General features: G+C 52.4%; 1 protein-coding gene across 1 annotated transcript in view; it reads right to left on the bottom strand.

Annotated features, from left to right (window-relative positions):
- The window catches only part of RBM19 (RNA binding motif protein 19), a 71,224-nt gene extending 62,059 nt beyond the window's left edge, over positions 1-9,165 (bottom strand). The window contains exons 1-11 of the mRNA XM_068412455.1: positions 9,016-9,165; positions 8,047-8,229; positions 7,338-7,469; positions 7,062-7,100; positions 5,765-5,981; positions 4,394-4,662; positions 3,804-3,878; positions 3,457-3,535; positions 2,632-2,703; positions 1,733-1,933; positions 397-527 (exon numbers count right to left, since the gene is read on the bottom strand). Of these exons, the coding sequence (XP_068268556.1) occupies positions 397-527; positions 1,733-1,933; positions 2,632-2,703; positions 3,457-3,535; positions 3,804-3,878; positions 4,394-4,662; positions 5,765-5,981; positions 7,062-7,100; positions 7,338-7,469; positions 8,047-8,229; positions 9,016-9,051 (1,434 nt within the window). The 5' untranslated portion in view covers positions 9,052-9,165. The remainder of the gene's footprint in view (positions 1-396; positions 528-1,732; positions 1,934-2,631; positions 2,704-3,456; positions 3,536-3,803; positions 3,879-4,393; positions 4,663-5,764; positions 5,982-7,061; positions 7,101-7,337; positions 7,470-8,046; positions 8,230-9,015) is intronic.
- Positions 9,166-13,656: the final 4,491 nt, after the last annotated feature.

The following is a 13,656-nucleotide window of genomic DNA, read 5'->3' as shown; positions in this document are numbered from 1 at the left end:
GAAGAGAGAGGTCCAGCAACTCTGAAATAACCTGCAGAAGTTCATGAACTAGAACTAAGCAGCATGGAGAAAATTTTCTGGCACCTTTCCTAGTCAAGCAGCCTAGGTGGAAGGAGGAAACCTGCCTTCCCAAAGCAGACACTATTGTAAGTCAGAGTAGCCACACAATGTGAGAGACTGAGACTCAGATCTCCTTCCTCCACCTCTAGCTCAGACTTTGGTACCTGCGAGGCTGTTCAAACCAGGCTGCTCTACCAAAAGCAACTGTGTTCCCATACAGCAAGGCAGAAGACAACCTTTCCAGCAAAGCACAGAAGCACACACTTGGCCACGTCACTAACAAATATTCCCACCAGCCGCAGTCCAACAGCACAGTAGAACCATCAATCACCATACCTGGAACACTTGCCCATCCATTTCTGCGTAGGCCTTCACCGCATGCTCAGGAATCATATAGGTGATGAAAGCAAATCCTTTGGGTTTCTTGGTCAGTCTGTCTATAGGGAAATGGATTTCCGAGAGGGGTCCTGCAAAAGGCAAGGCCTTTCCGTGAGAGACGTCCTCACACAGCCACCACACGCTCTGAACTGGCACCTCCTGGCAAAGCCAGGAAGCAGGGGAGCCAGGGAGAGCAGAGCAGCTCTGGATATTGCAGAGAAGAGGAGGCTCAGAGGTGACCTTATTGCAGTCTACAACTACCTGAAGGGAGGCTGTAGTGAAGTGGGAGTCAGCCTCTTCTCCCAGGCAACTAGCGGTAGGACAAGAGGACACAGCCTCAAGCTTCGCCAGGGGAGGTTCAGGTTGGACATTAGGAAGAATTTCTTTTCAGAAAGGGTTATTAGACATTGGAACAGGCTGCCCAGGGAGGTGGTGGAGTCACCATCTCTGGATGTGTTTAAGAAAAGACTGGACATGGCACTTAGTGCCATGGTCTAGTGACATGGTGGTGTCAGGGCAACGGTTGGACTCGATGATCCCTGAGGTCTCTTCCAACCTGGTTGATTCCGTGATTCTGTGAGTGTGTGGCGAGCTGCCAGCCCGGCTGAGGAGCTGCTGGCTGCAGAATGATAAGGCAGGCCCAGAAAAGCACCCCAAGTCCAGTTGTGCACCATGCGGCAGCTCACAGGGCTCTGACACATGACACAAACCAGGCAAGCTCTGAGCAGCTGCATTTACCTTCAGTCAGGAGGAAAGATTTCCCCAACCCAACCCTCTTTCCTTCCCAGGACACTCTAAAGCCAAGACAATCTTAAATCTGTTCAACTTTGAGCTAGAAAAGGGAAGCTTCAAGCTTTCACCTGACATGCCAAACATGAAGAGGAATTTGGGGCTTATCTCAGAGACCCACTTCTTACCTACAGCACCTAGAAATCTCCTGCGTGATCAGTATTTCACGCAGCAGGTCCTTTTGGTTATCTTCTCCTCATCATCCCACTAGGACTCAGAGCCTACACTGACTGGCAAGAGCTTTTACTGTTGCATCAGAGATGCCATGAGAGGGGTGAGGGCAGATGCACACAGCAGCACATGCTTCAGTGAAGGAGCACGAAGCCAGCACCAGTTTCGAAGCCAAGCAGCCACACACACCAGGCAATAAACATGACGGGAGTCAGTCCATACCCCAGAGGTGTGGGACACAGAGCTTTGTCCATTCACACCCAGTAAGAAAACCTCTGCCTGCAGGAAGGAAAGATGTAGCCCTGCAAGTCCCAGTCCCACAGCAAATACTTACCGTACTTGGAAAAGATCTTCTCCAAGTCCTCCTCAGTGCTAGTAAAGGGAAGATTCCTGACAAAGAGCCTCCCTGATTCAGACAAGTCCTCTTCTTCCTCATCGTCCCTCTTGATTCTTTGCCATGGCTGGTTATCAGGTTTTGCCGTAACAGGTTCTTTTGGGGTATTCCTGCATCGGAACACCTCAACGCATCGTCCACCTAATCCACAAACACACCGAGGCACATCAGACACCTCCCAAGGCCACAGGCAATAAATATCAATGTGCAAAGAGCCTGGGCTTACAGCAGTGACACAAGTAATTACAATTCCACAAGCTTTGAGCAGAACTCTGATTTGCCTGATTTAAAAAAAAAAAAGGGGGGGGGGGGCCTGCAAAAGATCAGTCTTCATAAAAACCAGGATAATATTTGCTAGACACAGTCTCCCTTCCTTTCAGAGAGCTCCTGCCTGTGCCAACCTAGTCTGCAGGCTTCCAAGTAGATACTCCCATTCTGTCTAAGATATTTGCAAATATAATTCTAGCAGTTCAGCCAAGGACTAGGCCAAGAACATGTTTCAAACACAGGCTTACAAACTCATTTGTACAAATCCCCCTACACTATCCCAACCAGATTTAAACAATGTCATTTTTATACCAAGAGCAAGACACACTTGAAGCACATGATAAAAAACAAGGGCCAAAGAGTGACACGCACAGCTCAGTCACTTGCCAATTCTGTGCTGCTCCTCACAGGGCACCTGGTTTATCCCACGTCAGCTGAGCGGAGGAAACCACCCCCACCATCTGCCTGGGAAAAACTAAAACAACGGGAGACACTTCCGCAGCGAACACTTCAGCAGCTGAGCACTCTGCCCTCGCCATCAGCCAGAACGAGAAGGAACAAACAGCCCTTACCTATGTATTCTTTTTTTCGCTTCAAGGCCCTTTGCACTTCTGCTTCACTCTTCAAGTCAACAAAGATATAACCTTGGAGGAAGGAAAGGTTCAACTGAGCATCATGTGAGGAACACGCAACCACTAATTGGCTAATTAAGGGTGAATTGGACTTTCTTTAATATAGATTCCTAGAGATAAAGCATTCTGCTCCCATTAAAGTTTCAATCTAGCCTGAAAATGGCCGTGGCAGACTGTAAGGTTGCCTTTTAAAAGCTCATTCTTTACATGCAAACCAAAAAAGCCTGATTTAACAGCTGAAGAAGGCTTTCACAAGTGTCTCCAAGAGCAAATAAAAGGTACATCTGCCGTTAGGCTATGAAAGGAAAACAGCATGTAGCAAAGTTCCCTGCCAGCTCTGAGAACCTGCTCCACACTCTTTCTGATGGGTGCCTCCAGTAGCCACAGAGCCTCTCAGGAGGCCCACCTTGGCTAAAGGCTGCTCTGCAGCCAACACACACCGGTCAGCAAAGTGCCCGGGTGCTGCTGCAGCTATCCCAGAGGAAGAAACCTTCCCTTGGCATGCTTTGGGATGTTTAGGAAAGTTCTGGAGGCAGATCAATAAAAGGCTCCTGCTGCTACTCCTAAGGGAGCACAGCCAACACTGCTCTGCCCACAGCATCCTACGGACAGCAACTAGGGCAGGTGAGCTGCAAAGTCACAGAAAGGTCTGTAAGAATGGGGACACGAGCCAGCGATTTGGAACTGCAGATGAAGAGAGCAGAGGTGTGATTGTGAGGTCCTCTAACTCACAGATCCAACCCCCCTCCCACATACACCCATTACCTCTATTTTTCCCCTGGGCACTTTTTCCTATCCGCACTGCCACTGGCTTCAGAGGCAAGAAGAATTCACGAATCTTTTGCTGTGAGAAGAATTGGAATTGTTTAAGTAAGTTCTCAGATACAGGAAGTAGCAGGTTTCAGACTTCGGTTTTTTTATACACACTAGAAAAACACTACATGCAACACAGAACACCTCTGCACAAAGCCAGTTCAAAAGTTTCCCTGGCTGCCCATGTAACCCTCAAAACAGCTCCGTAAATGAAGACAGAAGCCTCTGCAAAGATCATGCCGAGTTATACACTGAAAACACCCTTGACTCTCCATTCCCAGCTTGGTAACAAAGGTTACCTCAGTGATGTTCAAGGGGGCACCACGAAGTTTCACCGTGTACGGTGTGCTGGCTTCCGCTGAGCTGCCTTGGTTCTGCACAGAAGGATGGGGAAAAAAATTAAAAAAAAAAGAAAAGAAGCTGAGTGAAAACCAGCAAAAGTCACAGCACAACAAGCTGGTCTTGTCTAACAAGCAGGAGGCTGAAGAGTGAGAGAGAATATCAAGACATTCTCGCAACTGCATCAGACTGGGCAGCAGGTGCCAGATGAGGGTGCAAGGTTTGGCTGGGATAGTCAAACCCAGTCACCAAAAACTGGGCTCTGCAGAACAGCGTTTCCTGCAGAGATGGACACAGGAAAACCAGAAAAGCCTCTGAAAAGGGCACTAACAGCACTTGTTTGGAAGCTCCGGATCCCCCCCTCCCCACCAAAGACAATGAGCACGAAGAGAAGATCCAGCAAACTTTAAATGGCTCCTGCCCCATGAGCCAAGAGAGACTGGGTCCCGCAGACTTCAAGCTTTCAGCTCATCCCTGGAGTGACTGACAGACACATACTATCCCATAAAGCTTCTGTTTTAGATAAGACAAAAGTCTAATTCAGCTATACCTCTACTGCAGATCCTTTTTTCTTCTTCTCCGCTGGTGTCTCTTGCTGTGTTTGTTGGGCTTTTGGCTTCCCCCTTTTATCTGGGTGGGTGCCCATGGTTTCTGCAATGCCTGCATCCTCCTCACTCTCACTTTCCTCTTCCATCTCCTCACTATCTGTTTCTTCCTCTGTACTGGATGAGGAGGAAGAATCCTTCACCATTTTAGATTTCAAGTAATCCATATCTGAGAGGTCTTTGCTGGTAGCTGCCTTCTTCCCTCCTTTCTTTGCTGTCAGAGAGGAGAGACCAGAGAAGTTTTGCACACAGATGCTGCTGCTCTCTCCTCAGCCAGGTAAAAGCTGAGAACAGACACAACGACAAGAATCACCTTCCTCTCCTCTACCCTTTTCAGGCTTGAGAATAGCAGAGCAATTTTATCTCAGCAATTCCAGACTGACATGTCTGGATCACTATTTTTCAAAGCAACAGTTCACATATAAAACAAATTAGAAAGGAGCTTGAGGAACTCTATGGCAGAGTATTTTGTCTCAATTTGAACTAAATACTTTGGACAGACCCCAGAGAAGGTTTTCAGTTATTCAGTTTAGTTTTGCAGGGTAAAGGACAGAGGAAGCTGTTTTGCCAAAACACTCCTCCCCACCAAAGATCAACTGATCATTTTAGTTACCCAGAGAGGTGAGAAGCAGCAGGGAAATGGCATTTGCTCCAAAAGAACAGCATAAGGAAATACCATGCAAGGAGGGAGAAAGGCTCCAAAACCACATTAATCTCTGGTGCAGGGACAGTGGAGACTGAGATAAACACCTGACTGCAGCCTATATTTCTCAGTCTTCTAAGTTACCCCACTACACCACTAGATACAGTTTTCCTTTCAGGATCCAAGCTACTGAACTCTGTCTGTTCCCATCAGCTCTGTCAGGGCCCAAGGACACACCAGCATTTCCAGAAATATCCATCAAAGGCAGAGCAGACAAGTTCACAGACATCAGCTACAGGTTACTGAATAAAAAGACACCACATCCAGCTCTGCAAATCCTGGAGATGAGAGCAGGTGTTGGCTAGGAGAGTATTTAAGGGAGAGAGGCAGATGTTTGCCCTGTTACTCTTTCCTAGGCATTGACTCAAGGGCCCACGGAAAGCACAAATGCCATCCTCTTAATACCAGGAGCTGCATTTCCCACATTTCCCCAAATTTGGGAAAACGTCCATACATCCACAGTGCACAGAATGAGTCTCATGCTTCAGAAACCACCTTCCTGATGACACCGTCTCCATTCAGAGGCAGGACTCAGAGTTAGGTCCTATCAGCACACCAACTCTCACATTCACCAAGACAAAGACAAGCAAAGGGTGATCGTTCCTTTCGGTACCTTTAGTTTCCTCCTCATCTTCAGAGGGTTCATTCCCATCCTCCTCCTCCTCACTCAGCTCCTCAGACTCATCCGAATCAAAGTTGAGATAATCAGCTGCTGCCTTTGATTTGCCCTTCTTGGGTCCCTCTGCCAAAGTGTCATTAGCCCAAGTGGCCACTTGAGACCGTTTCTGGTGAACCACCAAGAACTCCTGGAATGTTTTGTCTTCTCCCAGCTGTTAAAAAAAGAAACCAAGCAGACAAGCTGTGAAGGCAGGCACAGGAGAGCTAGTAGCGAGTTTGAATTCAAAGACACCATCACATTTCCAGTAATGTAAAAAAAGCCCACTTTACACTCACAAGGTGAGCACTTAAAAGTGACTAAAGTCTTCCCAAGACCTCTCAGTCCTACTCTTTCTTTTTTTGTAATTGATGTTTAGAAAGCACTTTAAAGAAGAAAACAAAACTCTAAAGGAAAAAATGTACAAGTTAAACGTGACAAAACTCACACATGGTTAAAAATCAGAACTGTTGAAACAGGGTTGTCCTGGATGCAGTGTGTGCTCCCACAGGAGTAGCTGAGAATTAAAAAATTGGTCCCCAGTGTTAGGCTTGTTAAAATCACAGTTTGTTACAGTGCCTCCGCTTAGCCCACACCCAGGGCTAAACAATAACCAGTTGTTCTATCACCCAATGTCCCCTGCCCAGCTGAGAAAGGGAATTGGGAAAAAGGAGGGAGGCTCGTGGGTTGAAATTTAAACAGATTTAATAAAATAAGAAAACCAATATTGACACTAATACAAAAGATACAAATTTATACTTATACCATAGAGCGGTGGCAAGTCCCTCCAGGGATAGCAACCGTTGAGATGAGAGGAGAAGGAGAAAGAGGGAGAGGAGAGCAAAGAAACCCCAGCCAACCCCCGTAGCTTTCCCATTTATAGTGAATGAGATGTTAATGTTATAGAATACACCTGTGGGCCAGCCTGGGGCAGCTGCCCTGGCTTACTGCTAATGGCCTCGATCACCATACCATGGCTGGCCACAAACTGAAACAAAATGTAACGGAAAATTGATACTATAATTTTATCCCCAAGAAACCTGGACATACAGTAAAACTGGACTGTCACGGAGTTGGTTAAATGACTTTGCCTGAATTAACAGCGCGGGAAGCAGTACAGAAAAGAGTTATTCAGCTCTTGCTCTTAATCACAGAATCACAGAATGTTAGGGATTGGAAGGGACCTCGAAAGATCATCTAGTCCAATAATACAAGCTAGCAAGAACGTAGCGATTGCAATTTCACCTCAACTTACCTCCTTTAAGTTTTCTGTTGGATCTTTCTTCTTTTTATCCTAGGAAAAAAAAAACCCAACATTTTTAGAAAGGCTTATCAGAAGCACAGCCAAGATAATTTCTCAGGTAACCCAACACTATAGTGAACATAGATCCTAGGACAGAAAATATCAGAACCAGGACTCCTACATCCACTGTCCCAGCTACTCTGTCCCCTTCTCCACACACCAGGCTACCCTTCTCTCTGCCACATCACTGACACACATCAGAGCCTCAAGGAAACACACAAGACTCACTTTCTTTGCGCCTGCAGGAGCTGCACTTGTCTCAGGTATCTCAGTCTTTTTTTCTGAGGCAGGGGCCTTCTGAGAGTGCTTACTCCATGCTTTGGGTTTTGAAGGGTCACCAAAAGACTTGCATAACTCTACCTGAAAAGAATTGGATCTTTAATTAAACATATGTCCAACAGTCCGGTGCTATAACTGCTGGATAAGCCTCACTCAGGAACTCTTCTTATAACCCTGACGCGATGGAGGGTGCGTGTGCAGGAGAAGAACAGGCAACTTCATATAGATATTAATTTTAAAAGCCCAGAGCTACATGTTCAGTCAACATGGGGAACAGTTTGTTGTGCTCATTTAAACACAGTCAAATAAGTTGTCCTGTTTATCATGAATCATGTTCTGTCCAGAACAGCAAGATGAATGACCTTAAATGAAAAATGACCTCAAGTCCTAAAGTTCAGATTATGACAGCTCAAAACCTGACACCGTTGTTACAACCAGCACTGAAAACACTGCTAGTGCACGAGCACAGCCCATCTGACTCGTGTACCTGCTCCAGACTCCAGCAATGAGACCTGGCATCAGGCTTTGCTGTTTTGCTGCAGAGGACTTAATCTCTAGGCTTTCTTGGCCCCTGGCTGCTCACCCCTAAGACTACCAAAATCTCCAACAACAAACTTTCTTAAGAATCAAAAGAAGATACTTTTAAAGATCGACTCACTGTGATTCTGGAAGTGTCTATGAAACTTCTGTTGAAATGGTTCAGTGCCGTTTGAGCTTCATCTTCAGACTTGTAGCCAATGAAGCCAAATTTCCGGAACTTGCCATCCTTGGTGAACTTCAAGCAACAATCGGTCAGCGTGCCAAAGGCGGCGAAGAGCTTCCGAAAGCGCTCTTCCTTCATCTGGGAAACAAGGACAGACAACAGGAAGGCAAATCAGCAATGCAATGAGAGACACTGCGTCCAAAGCAAAACATCTGCCATCAGAGGGCTTCTGAAGTGCTGCAGGAACCACACCGTATGGTGGCCATACTGAAAAACCCCACACATCGGCTACCACGCTGCTTTACCTGCTCCATGAATACACTATACGTACAGACCTCTCTCTGCAATATCCCCACAGCTAAAGGGTGCACCCAGCTCTCGGGGATCCCGGGGCCCCGCAGCACTGACCTGCCACAATCAAGCCCCCAGTTCAACCGCAGGCATGGTGGGACCCCGCAGGGGACCTGGAGGGCGGCAGAGCACCACAGTGCACGCCTGCACCCCAACTCCCAGGTAATAAGAGGAGGACAGTGGCCACAACCAGCTCTGCTCCCCCACCCTGGGAGGCTGCCAGCTCCCCTTCCCTGGGGCACCTCCCCAGCCCATTCCCCACAGCTGCCTCCTGCCTCCCCGGGGCATCTCCCCGCCACCCTCCTACCCCCGGGGGTGCCTCCCCGCTCCCCCACAAGGACCCCTTCCCCCAGGGCATCTCCCTGCTGCCCCACCAAGACATCTTCCTCCCCACCCCCCGAACCGACGACCCCCTCGGTCCCCGCTCATCCCCATCCCCATCACACCGAAGACCCCCTGCCTTCCCGGGGCCTCTCCCTGCCCGCGGGCCCCCGGCGTATCCCCTCAGACCCATCTCTAGGCCCCGAAGGCCCCCTCCACCCCGCAGACTCCGCAACGACGCGGCGGGCTCACCCCATTGGGGAGGTTCTTCACGATAAGCCGCGACATGGCGGCGACAGAAACCAATGAGCGACAGCAACCAGCCGCCGCAGCGCAAGGCCCCGCCGCGCTCAGCGCCGGACACGCCAGCCCCTGGGCGCCGCCATCTTCCCGCCAAGTCACGTGGGCGAGGGGCTGCAGCGCGCAGGCGCCAGCGGCGGGGCCCGGATGCTGGCAGCGCCACGGCCCCCCTTAGCAACGGGGCGGGTTGGCTGGAGCGGAGGGCCCGGGGGGACAACAGGGAGCATCAATGGGGCGCCGGGGGGCAGGAACCGCAGTGTGCGGGGGGTAGCGGCGGGGGGGGGGACGCGGAGGGGACGGGTAACCCGGCCCCGTGCGGGAAGACCCGGCAGCCCCTCCCCGGGCGTCACCCCGTGTGCCCCGGCAGCCCCTGTTAGAACCCCCCCGGTGATGCGCTGTCCCCTCCCCATCCGAGGGGACCCCGCAGCCCCCGGCCCGGCCGCGCTGCTCGGCGGGGCCGGAGGAGGGAGCCCCTCGCCCGGTGCTGCCCGCTCCCGGCGGAGGCTCCGCGCCGAGCAGCCCCGGGCCGGGCCCGGCGGAGCCCCCCGGAGCCCAGCTCCCGCGGGGGCTGTCGAGGAGGCGGGTTGGAGGCGGGGGGAAGCCGCAGCACGCCCCCCACCCTGCGCTCCCACCTCAAACCCGCGCAGCAGGAGCACGGAGGGGAGGGGAATAGGACGAAGCAAAAGCAGCTTCACACCAAGGAGCAGCTAAATAACAGCCCGGCCAGGGGATGTTGTGGTGCAGAAGCTCCCAACGGCCACAGAGGCCAAAAATCATGGAAGAAAAATCCCTTGAGGGTTATTAAACACAGCGGGTCCTCTCCTGCCCTGAACACCCACTGCTGGAGGGAGGGTGTATTTTGGGGAAGCAGCACTTTTCCCCCTCGAGCATCCCCTCTTGCTCACAGCCCTTCAGCCCAGCTCTGCCTGGCTTACCGGAGGGCCTGAGATCTGGCTGTACACCTTCATTCCCAGAGGAAAATGCTCAGGCCTCACTAGTTTTCACCCTGGTTTGGCTCCACACCTGATTTACCCCAGGGCTGGGGGCTGCCTCTGCCCAGCCCCCCTGGTACACAGGGCCCCCCCAAACAGCACGGGCAGGGGCACCATCTCCTGCCACCCCCGAGGCCGGTCCAGCCGGCTGTGCCCATCCCAGAGGCTCAAAGCAGCAGGGACCACACAGCAGCACTGTTTGGGGGAGGCAGCCCTCAGCCCAGCCACACCACTGCGACATCCCAGTGTTGGATCCCAGTGGGATGCAGGCTTGTTAACCGGAGAGCCCAGCCTGTTGTCCCGCTCTCCCCCCAGGTGAGCAGCAAGAGAAACACTTACATTTTCCAGGGAAGGAGAGCCAGGGCAATGGCCAGGCTCAGTGACAGGAGACCGGAGAGGATGGGATGCTGCTGGGACTCTGCTCAAAGGGAAAATGCACAGCAGAAACCCCTCGCACCCCGCAGCCCTGACTGGAGGCACCCAGGAGGACTTGCTGCTGCTCCCATTCACCTGGCCCTTCAAAGGGGTCTCCGTGAGGTGTCACAGTACCAGGGACCCAGCTTCCTCTCCCCCTCCCCCTCTGCTCCTGCCTTGTCCTTGGCCAGGCTGTCAGGCTGTCACCCGGGATGAAGGCTGGCACTGACAGGGCCACTCTCACATCATCACTAACACATCCAGACCTTGCCCTTGTCACTCCCATCCTCTCCAAGACACTTGCCCCCCTCTCTCCCTCCCCATCTCCTCCTCACCTGCTGCCCGCAGCCAGCAGCGATGTCCAGCTCCTGTGCACGCTGCCCAGACAACGCTGTCCTTGCTTGTTCTTTCCTCCTAACCAGGCACTGCTGTGACAAAGACGTACCCTGGCCATAGCCAGTCGTGCCGCTCTCGGTGGGTCCTCACCTCCAGCCACGACTTCACCCGGGACTGCAGTTTCCCTCCTAGTAGCCTCTCCTGCAATTGGGGTTGATCTTCCCCAGGTGAGAGCTTGGCCCCAGCACTCGGCTGCTGAGGCTGTGTCCTCTGAGGGTGCCTGGCACCAGAAAGGGCCAGTTCTCCACCGATGCTTGGGAGAGAGGCTCTGGGCCAGGTACCCAAGCTGACTCTTGATCCCAGCAAAGAAGCCTCGGTGTCCATCAGGGACATGGATTTTGCAAAGTCCATCGAGATGCTCAGCTTTGCTAATCTCGCTTCTTTGAATACAACACATTTTAGCCCTCCCCCGATGCAAAGGTTCAATACAGAAGCACAAGCTTTACAGAAACCAACTTTAGATTTGATTTCCTTTGCTGTTTCTGCTCCCCAGCATGGGACATGTTTTTAAGTTTACAAATGTGAGAGTTGGAACAACATCCTTTTTCTGGGAAAAACGGAGATTTTAGGGGCATCAGTGAGAGAAGAGAGTTGCTCCTTCAGCAGGTGGCTCTACCACGCCGTGGAAGGTCCTTCCCCAAGGCAGGCTCGTCTCTGATCAGAGATCCCAGCCCTGGGCAGACCTGAGGGAAACCGAGGCACTGTCTTGAGGAGGCTCAAAGGAGGTTTTGGAAAGCAGCTCCCAGTGCTTGAATATCTGTCCTGAAGGTCATCCTTAACCCTCCTGCTCCTGGCATACAGTGGGGGTAGGGGACAGACCGGGTGTCATACAGCCAGCTTGGATGGCTCACTGTGTGCAAGTCGAACAGCCCGTGTTCTAAAACAGAGACTGAATAAATGGTTTTGGTTTCTTTTTTCCCTGTGGAAACTATTGTCTTTGATGATGCCAGTGGGAGATACTCCTGTTCCTGTGCCACCGACTGTCCCACAGTAGTGCTGGACCTTCTGCTCCCAGGGAGGGGTCCCCAGCAGCGGATGGGATGGATACGGGTGGCCACGCTGGGAGCTGGGCAGGGAAACGAAAGAAAAAGCAACTCTGCCCAAGTTTTCTTTCTTAAACTGGCTTATAGCGACGAGAGGCAGAGGGTAACTGGGAGGTGATGTGCCTGGCAAAGGTGATGCATCAACCCACAGCCGGGGTGCTGTCCGGAGAGAGAACCAGGTTTGCCCTCCTGCCTGCCCAGTTAGCTCCGTGTTGGGGTGTCCAACGGGCCGGTGGCAGGGTCTGGGTGATGACCGTCCCTTCACCCTCACTCCTCCAAACCCCCCTGTGCTCGGCCGAGGGGGACCCAACGCTCTGCCAATCCCAGTGCTGACAGGAGGGGGAAGACGTGGTCCCTCCGCGAGCTTCATCCACTCGAGCTGTCACACGGCGTTAGGTGGTCGGCTCGTTGGCTGGCCAGACAGGGGGTTGCACAGCGCCAAAGAGCAGGGGTCACCTTGCTGTAAAAGGGTATTATGGGCTGCCTGCAGCCAAGCAGCTGAACTTTGGAAAGCAGGGTTAGGGCGAGGGATCACGGTGTCGGGGGCAGGTCTCAGCGGGGAGAGGCAGGTGTGGGTGGAGGGGTAAAGGGTCCCCAACACTGTGCTCCGGGAGGTGAACACACCGGGGATAAAGTGCTGTTGAGAAGGAAAGAAAGAAGCTGCTGCAGATCCCGTCTATCCCTAGGTGTGACAAGAGAGAGGTCAGATGCAAAATATACTGCAGTCTTTGGAGATGCTTCTCTTGGTCTACAGCCCCTGTGGTGTCCAAAGGGGCACCAGAGGTTTCTCCCCAATTTCCCCAGGTGCCACAGCACAGCCTGTCACTCCTGGCATCCCAGGCAGGCAGAGCTGTGACCCTGAGCTGGGATGGCTGCTGTGGTGACAAGCCAGCCTGGCCCGAGAAGGACAAGCGCAGCCCCGAGGAGCCCTTCATGCCTGTCTGATTGGGAGTGCCTCGGCCACCGCTGGACGCTGGTGAAGGTCAACAGGGAAGGTAAGATCCATCTGAGCCAGGGTCACCCTTGCTGGGACAGCATCCCCCTCGCAGCCTTGCCAGGCAGCTGTTCTGGTGCTCGTGGGATGCTGCTGAGCAGGTCTGGGGGTTGGGGGGGGTGGTCCTGAGTGTACCCCCACCTCTCGATGGCAGTAAGGACTAGAGGTGTTTGGCATTCAGACCTTGAGTCCCTCCCTTCTCTTTTAGAGGTGGATAATGAGCAAAATTCAGCCGCAGGGGATTACCGCAGAGGGCTGTGATCTGGCTGAGGACCTTCTTAATTAACCCACAGATAACAGCAAGGACAGGGATGAATGGGAGGCAGCAACACTCACCGCCCAGATTTGGTGGCACTGGCACCCCACCACGGCGCTCTGATGATGTGGGTGATGTTATATTAACAGCACAGCTGGAAATGATGCCTGATACACCTTGGGTTTGCTGCTGGAGATGTCAGCTTTTGGGAGCAGAGATGGCCGGACCTTCCTCGTAGGAGCAAATTGTCCTGCCTGGTCCTGGGGAAAGGAAATAAAAGGCGGCCTTTGATGGTACAGCTGGTGCTTGGAAACGCAGTGCCTGATACACCTGCCCCCGCGTGCTGCACAGCAAGACGGGCCAAGGGAGGAGCAGGAGGACAAACTGCCCTTCTGAAGGGCTTCATCCCTGGGCAGCTGGGACTCTGCCCAGCCCGGTCTGCCAGACCCTCTGCTAGAGGGAGAGGATGCTTTAGTCCTTGCCTGGGGGATGTGATCG

The sequence above is a fragment of the Nyctibius grandis genome, chromosome 14 (genome assembly GCF_013368605.1).
Source record: "Nyctibius grandis isolate bNycGra1 chromosome 14, bNycGra1.pri, whole genome shotgun sequence".
In the NCBI taxonomy this organism is placed as follows: Eukaryota; Metazoa; Chordata; class Aves; order Nyctibiiformes; family Nyctibiidae; genus Nyctibius; species Nyctibius grandis.
The sequence above is the reverse complement of the archived record's forward strand: the minus strand, read 5'-3'. Positions and strand labels throughout refer to the sequence as shown.